Source organism: Rhinatrema bivittatum, chromosome 1 (assembly GCF_901001135.1).
Source record: "Rhinatrema bivittatum chromosome 1, aRhiBiv1.1, whole genome shotgun sequence".
NCBI lineage: Eukaryota > Metazoa > Chordata > Amphibia > Gymnophiona > Rhinatrematidae > Rhinatrema > Rhinatrema bivittatum.
Window position 1 is genome coordinate 512,273,231 of NC_042615.1, and position 8,456 is coordinate 512,281,686.

The window sequence follows — 8,456 nt, forward strand, 5'->3', positions numbered from 1 at the left end:
TATCATTCAGATATCTCAAAGTAATATCTCCCACATCAGTAACGGTCTTCCTCACTATATTAAAATTTTCTCATGTTGAACACGATATATTGTGTCCTCCAAGTATCTAAAATTGATGACTCTCACATCAAAGAATGATTTTCCCTGCCTCTTACAGCAAAGGTGTGAGAGATATTATTTTGTGATATTTTGGATGATATAGTGTATTGTGTCAAATAAGAGGAGATTTTGACATGGGGGGTGATAGGGTAATTGTTGACAATATGTGTGTGAACAATTTTGTAATATTGACAGATAATGTTTTGTGAAGTAATATATATATGAACTGATTTTAAAATTTTGCAATCTAATTAATGTGTTTTGATTTTTATGGAATGAATGAGGTATGAATGAGATTATTAAGGTAATATATTTGTGTATGATGCTGCTGTTTCAATAAAATTTGTATTTATTTTTTAATTTTTGTATTTTTGTACTTGTATGAATATTTCCCATTAGTTATATGCTTAATTTGCATATATTGGGAATAGTGTGTAATTTTGCCCATCAAAACTTTTTTACCTATCAGGTATCTTTTATTGAACCAACAAAATAATTACCAAATATGCCATGCATGAGTTTCTGAAACCGTATAGCTTCCTTCTTCGTAGTTACAGGAATGCTGTATCAAAGGGGTAATTTTCTCCAGAGCCATTCCCTATAATGTTGCATCACTGGGATAGTTTCTCTGCAGCGAGTTTCTATAATGTTATGTTATACCAGTGTATCTCAATGTTGCAGCAGAAGCAGTAAGAACATTTATTATCCCCTGCCTGTATTAGACATGGATACCATCAAGTCCTCAGAGAATGGATTTTCACCCTCATTCATCTCCTGATTGCCCGATATAGAGCTCCCTTCACTTCCTTATTCCTCAGGCTATAGATGAAGGGATTTAGCATGGGAGTCACGGCAGAATACATAACACTCACCACCCGGTCATAATCGAAGGAGTAACTGGATAAGGGTCGGAAGTACATGAAAATGACCGTCCCATAGAACATTACTACTACAGTGAGGTGAGAGGCACAAGTGGAAAAAGCCTTATACCGGCCTTCTACTGAGTGCATCTTCAACAAGGCCATGAGTATGGCTGCATAGGAGAACAGAATGAAGAGACAGGGCCCCATGACAATCAAGGAACCTTCAATGAAAACAATTAACTCATTAGTGGAGATATCAGAGCAAGATAGCTTCATCAGAGGTGGGAGGTCACAGAAGAAGTGATGGATAGTATTGGGACCACAGTAGGATAAGGTGGAGGTCATGACAGCAAACAAGACTGCATGCAGTGAGACTACTAGCCAGGAGATGGCCACAAGCTGGATGCAACGTCTTTTGTTTACCACTGTGGCATAATGCAGTGGGTCACAGATGGCAATGTAACGATCATAGGCCATGACGGCTAACAGAAAACTGTCCATGTTGCCAACAGAGTGGAAGAGAAATATTTGGACAAAGCAACTCACAAGGGAAATGGACTTGCTGCCAAGTATGATATTGGCTAACATTTTGGGCACAGTGATGGAAGTCAAGCAAATATCCACGAAAGAGAGGTTGCTGAGGAAAAAGTACATAGGAGTGTGGAGCTGAGGCTCAACCCTGATGATAGTAATGATGATACTATTCCCCAATACATTGAAGATGTACATGGTCAAGAAGACACCAAAGAGGACCATTTGATGCTCGGGAACATTGGAGAGACCGAGGAGAAGGAATTCGGTCACTACTGTGCTGTTCCTCCTTTCCATTGAGATGACCTGCCTGTAAGGACCGAAGCAGAGTCAGGATTAGGCGCATATGGAATAATGCATTTGAAAAATAATTTTTGTTACAGTAATATATTTTGTTAAGCATATTTGTAGCAAACAGACCATATTTTTTACTTTATTTCATGTATGTCATTTGTCAATGCGAAAACAAGAGAATTCAGTAGCAACCATGTCAAGAGAATAAATATTCCTTATGTTGAGAGAAATATGGAAACAGAGAAAGAGAGAGAATAAACAGAAAAAGGAGGAGATAGGGATTCAGAAGAATGCTGAGATACATAGAAAATGCTAATACCAGCAGAGAAAAGGAGGTGATAATGCCTCTATATACGTTGTTGGTGAAATTTCTTCTGAATATTGTGTCTAATTCTGTAGGCTGTGTCTCAAAAAATCAGGCCGATTCAGTAAATTCCGCAGGAGAGCGGGCATTCATGTGGCTTGGCTGCACATTTTACTTACTGTATCACGCGGGCATACCTAATAGGGCCATCAACATGCATTTGCATGTTGAGGGCGCTATTAGGTGCCGCGGGTTGGACGCACGCTTTCCTCCCCTTACTGAATAAGGGGTAAGAGAAAACGCACGTCCAAGTACTGTCCAAAGTACTGTATCGGCCTGAATGTAAATAGAGTACAAGTAGTTCAGAGGAGGGTTAACAAAATTGACAGACTCTGCATTAAAAGCTGCATGAGATGAGACTAAGCCTAAATATGTATAGAGTAGAGATTATGAACTCTGTTTCTTGAATGTCACAAACAGGATTTCCTCAATGAAAATTCGTGATAAAAATTTGTATACACTTGAGCTCAATTTAATTATATAGTTTGGCTATCCTGAAAACAAGATCTGTCTGTGCACTTGAGGGTGAGAATTCACCATCACCACCTTAGTTATTTATTTATTTATTTTAATCCATCTATTACAAAAGATGAGTTAGATGGAGTACAACAAAAGCAAAGTAATACAAATAGTTAAAGAAAATTAATACAATAATACAGCAAGGTAAACAGCAGAAAAATTGCATAACAAAATACATTATAAAGTAAATAAAAATATTAAAATGAAACAGATGTGTTTAAGAAGCTTTCTAAATGTCTTTACATCATAACAAGCTCTCAAAGTCCCAGGTAAGGCATTCCATAATGTATTAAGCAGGCCTTTTGCCATTAAATGGAATTTCTAGAACAAAAGTAGTTAACACAGGAGTGCCATAAGGAAATATATCTTTATAGAAAAGAGGTACATGCATGAAACAATCTTCCAGTAGAAGCAATGGGGGCAAAAAGGTTATCAAAATTCAAGAAAACATGAAATATGCACAAAGGATCCATAGTGATTGTGGCATGAGGGGTAAAGCCTAGGATAGGCATAACAGATCCTTTGTCAAGGGAGAGTGAGGGATAAAACATGGGATAGAAAAGATTCTCACAAGCACAAAGGATCCTCAGCAGCAGAGGAGTGAGACAGTAACTGAAGATCCTCAGTGGTGAGGGAGTGAGGGGTTATGATTAATTTAGGATTTTTAGTATGATTATTTTATTGTGTTTAATTATATTAATTCTCAGATTGAGAGATTTTTAGGTATGACTTCTGCTGTTTCATGTATTAATTTTTTTGTTTAATTTTAGAATTTATTTTGTTATGTATTTTGTTTTAATTGTGTTTTAATCTGTAATTTTTATGCATTACAATTGAAATTGTTTGTAATTTTTGCTAAGGCTGTACTCCACTATTTACCAATGAATGTTGGAAAAGGCAGAATATAAATATGTAAATTAAAGCCTGGAACAAGCACAGAGGATCCTCAATGGTTTCGGAGTGAGGGAATCAAATCTGGGTCATAGACAGATAATCCTCAGTGGTGAGGGAATGAGGCATGAAGCCTGGCACAGTGAACAGATGAACTTCAGCAATGAAAAAGGAGGAGATCACATAGAGTCGTTAGTTAGATCCCTGAGATCATGCAGAGTCTGCAACAGGAAAGGAAAATGGGCAAAGACTGGGTGGACTTGGGGGTCCATATCTGTTTTCACAATTTGTGTTTCTCTGAAAAAATGGGATAAAAAGAACACACATTTATAAGATTTATTAAATGTGAGCTTGTCAGCCTTCTTTACACAATCTTTTATTTAGCTTGCACTGAAGCTGTCATCTCCTGTCTCAGGCAGTGTATTTAACTGTCACTGGAACGAAATGTTTCTTTTCTTGTTTGAAATTTAGACACACTGAGCCTGAACCTAGGGGACAATGGCTCAGTTATATTTTCAGAATGCCATATATATTTTTTTTATTCAGTTTCTCTAAACTAGCAATTATTTTCCTGTTTTATGGATCCTTTGATTATGCCTTCAATTTTTCTTTTTCCTTTTAGGAATTCTTAAAGGCTGAAAGCTTGAGAAAAGAATTGACTTTCTGCAAACTCAGCATTTATCAAATGCTATAAACATAGCTGAAATAGTGCTTGTGATAAAAAAGGGGTGTGGTTAGGCTAAGGCATGATACATTTTTCTTTTGCCCACTGATGAGAGAGAGAGAGAGAGAACCTCTGTATAGAGGCAGTCTGACACTCTCTATATATGTACGAGGTGGGTTTCAAAAGGTGGGCGGGGTGGTGTTAAAGAAACATTCTGAGATATTTATAGTAAAATTGGCATCACTAAAGATTTTCAATCTTTATAATGGATGAAAAGTCTATCTAGTTATTTCATCCATTATAATGACTACAAAGAAGATTTGATTTGTACAGTCTCCTCTCTTAGTAGCTTGATGCACTGTCTACCTAGCTGCAATCAAGCTAGGTAGAGAGTAAATTGTACAAAGCTGCTCTTCTTTTACCTTTCATCACTCCAAATCACATAAAATCTTCACTGCCCCCCAAAACCTATCTCACCCCCGAAACATCACCCCAAGTTACTGGTGCCCTCTCTTATAGTAGTATAAATAGTTAACTTATATGTGAGCCTCTAAAGAATCTCTCTCTCTCTCTCTCTTTTTCATGCACCTGGGCTTCAAAAATCCAAAGGAGCGGTATAGTACAGGAGGTGAAATTCTTCCAAGTATGAAAGAAGAGTGGGATCTGGGAATGATCATATCTGATAATCTCAAGGTGGGCAAACAGGTGGATAAGGCAATTGCAAAAGCCATAAAGATGCTTAGTTGCATAGGAAGACAAATGATCGGCAGAAAAAGGGACTTGCCCTTGTATAAGCCCCTGGTAAGACCTCACTTGGAATACTGTGTACAATTCTGAAGACCACAATTTCAAAAGGATATAAATAGGATGGGCTTATTCCAGAGGGTGGCTACTAAAATGGTCAGTGTTCTTTGTTCTAAAGCATATGAGGATAGACTTAAACATGTACACCCTAAAGAAAAGGCAGGATAGGGGAGATACCTCCAAAGTTTCCATGCATAGCAGGCAGGCTTCTTTTACTGGAAAGGGCACTCTAGAATGAGAGGTCATGGGATGACAGTGAAAGGGAGTAGACTTAGGAGCAATCTAAGGACATTTTCCTTTACAGATAGGGTAGTGGATGCATGTAACAACCTCCCCATGGAAGTGGTGGAGACAAGAACAGTATATGATGAACTCAAGAAAGCATGGGATAAACACAAATGATCTCTGAGGGATTGTAAAGCTGAATGGTTGGTGTGAATGGGAAGACTAGATTAACCATGTGGTCTTTTTCTGTCATCACATTTCTATGTTTTTGTACATATGCTCTTCATTCTTATTACTCTCTGCAGTAACAATTATTTTTATCAGTAAACAGAGTGATCACAGAGGGAGCCAGAGACACGTGTCAGCCAGTCAGTGGTCATATTAATAATTAGATATCCTAGCAGATATAGTTCTCTCTATCCTGATGCCAGGTGGCAGATGGGATAATGTTGTACTTGTTCTCTAAATAACATCATCACAAAGCATTCTTCTTCATTTCCATAATGCAAGAAACAATCAGAACTGGATCAGCCCTCACCTCTTGTTTCTTAGTTATAAAAAGGAGTAATAGAAATAATAATAAAAAAAAACCAAAAAACCCTAACTGTGAGACTTCCACATTTCTTCCAAACTCTTGTATAAGAAAGCTGCTATTTGAGTTTGCTTTATGGAACTTGTGAGACATTTTTCTTTTTAAGGATATTTCTCAAGCAAATACTTTAGGGAAATTTGAGATCATGTTAATGCTTCACCTCCAGCTTTCAACTTACAGCCTCTCTATCTGTCTGCCTATCTATTGTATTTATCTACCCCTGCTGTATCTAACATCTATCTACTCATCCCTATAATATCTCTATTAAAATACCTACATTATTTATCTGCTTACCTACTTACCAATTTGTTTATCTATTTCTCCCTACAATATCCATCTCACTTCAATACTTATCTATAACTTTATTCAGTTGCTGAAAAAAAACACACCATTGTTCTTTTTATCATTTCTACCATCTCTACAGAATCAGGCGGGGCAGTTTAAGATCTGTCCCAGAGAAGTATATTGAGTGTTTGTGGCACCAAGCCAGGGTGGCTTCCTCCGTCCTTACCTTACTGACACACCAGAGGCTGGCTTCAGGTCCCGGCTGCGTGTGATCCCTCTCTCCTTCCACAGGTACAGGAAGGGAGGTATCTGAGGATGGGGGGTAGGGAGGGCTCAGTATGCCCTCGTTGCTGACCCCTCTGTTCCTTCACCCACGCACTGCATGACCTTCAGAGTGCCCCTTATCCTAGGACCACACAATAGCAAGAGGCTTTTGCAGCGAGGTGAATGATTCCATATGCATTGAAGATGCTCATTTATTAGTGATTATTATATTCCTGGTAAAGTACAGCTATATTTCCCTGTTAAGATGAGGTGTCTTATAACTTCATTCAAGTTTCGAGACATCCCTATTGTTGCTAAACACAGGGATAGGCAGGCTCTTTATTTCATAGGCATGATCGTTCTTTTATTCGAGGTAGAATATTTGAATGCATTCAGATTCTCCAAGGATTCAGTCCCTGAAGCTCCAGAGCTGTTTTGGAGTAATAGTCCATTTACTAGATCATTCTTACTGCTAATATTTATCGGATTTTAATTTTTTTTCTCATTACATTCTTACAATAGTCTTTCCATTGCATTATTTTGGGAATATGGATGCAGCCACCTGCAAGGGAGATGGCCAGAGAGCATATTTCTGGCACCTGAGCAGCATGAGGGTTTCTAGATGGGCAAATCAATAATAATATTATTATAATTGGCATCCAATTAAATGTGGGTAAACTGAGGCATAGGGTTATAAAGTGACTCGCTGGTGTTTCCACACAGAGACTCAGTGGCAGAGCTGGGGCTGGGGCACTGGCGCATAAAGTGACTTGGCTACAGTCGCATGCAGACTTTATGGCAATATAAAATGAGACCCTTTGCACACAGGGGCACCGCCTGAGTACAAGGTGCTCATCCTTTACCAGTAGTTCCCAAACCTGTCCTTATGGACCTCCATCCCATCAGGTTTTCAGGATAACGACAGAGAACGTGGAAGAGATGTATTTGTACACCCTGCCTCAGTCAAATGCATTTCCTGCATATTTATATATATATATTGTGGATATCTTGAAAACCTGATTGGCTGTGGGTCCCTGAGGAGAAGTTTGAGAAAGAATGCAATAAACAACACCTCCTGTCTTGTACCCAGTTAGGTCCAGCCCCGTGGAATTCAACTAATAAGAATCTTTGTTCTTAGCATCATGGATCATGAAGTCCCCATGGACAGAACACAGGAAAAGACATGGTACCAGGTTGTACCTTAGTGGTATTTTCCTAGAGATGTGTGTCCCTGAAGCATTTATTCGTTATCATGCAATGAGACAAATAGAAAGATTCTGATTTCCATGGTATCCATAGGAACAAAGTACTGTATGTCTTTATGGAGTCATGTTATACAGGTCACTAATAATTATTTATCATGCACTATAGGTATTTAGCATGTAATAGATATAGCACCCTAGGCACTATTTGATAAATGAAGTTTCTGGGTCTGGGTCTAAGAAACAATAGCTATTTACTTGTAGGGCTATGCACAGATATAGTTTTTTTTTCAGTTTTGCTTTATTTAATTATTTACACAATTTATATTACGCTGATTCAAAAATCTCAGCAGATCAAATTGTACATATATAAAAATATAGAATAAATGACAAAACAGATTACATGATAATTAAATATACAAACAAATGTTCAAATTAAAACCAATTAGCACAAATTGTAATTTCAGTAACAACATCAATTTATTAGCAATCTGTGAAAGCATACAAGAACAAATGTGTTTTTAACCGCTTTCTAAACTGAAGGAAGTCACTTTCTGCTCTGATCATGTCTGGCAGTGCATTTCAGGGAGGAAAGGCATTAGTCGAGATTCAACTAAGTGAATGCGCTTAAGGGAAGGGATTTCTAATAAGTTTTACATCATTGTACGAAGAGTGTGGATTGGATGATATCTTTGAAAAGATGAGGAAATACAAGGAGGTGTAAGACTATAAAGGGCCTTAATACCGGAATGAAAACTTTAAATTTCGCCCGCTTGATGACTGGAACCCAATGTAACTTTGCAGTGAAATATGATCCCGTTGGCCTGAATTTTAAAAAGGTTATGCGTGTAAATCCCGG

At 37.9% G+C, this 8,456-nt stretch overlaps 1 protein-coding gene across 1 annotated transcript; it reads right to left on the bottom strand.

Moving 5' to 3' along the window:
* Nucleotides 1–866: 866 nt before the first annotated feature.
* LOC115081269 (olfactory receptor 1361-like) lies at nt 867–1,790 on the bottom strand. Its single transcript, XM_029585777.1, has one exon. The coding sequence runs from the start codon at nt 1,788–1,790 to the stop codon at nt 867–869; it is 924 nt and encodes a 307-aa protein (XP_029441637.1).
* Nucleotides 1,791–8,456: the final 6,666 nt, after the last annotated feature.

Coding starts and splice junctions, on each gene's coding strand:
- LOC115081269 (XM_029585777.1), bottom strand. CDS start 1,790: ATGGAAAGGAGGAACAGCACAGTAGTGACCGAATTCCTTCTCCTCGGT.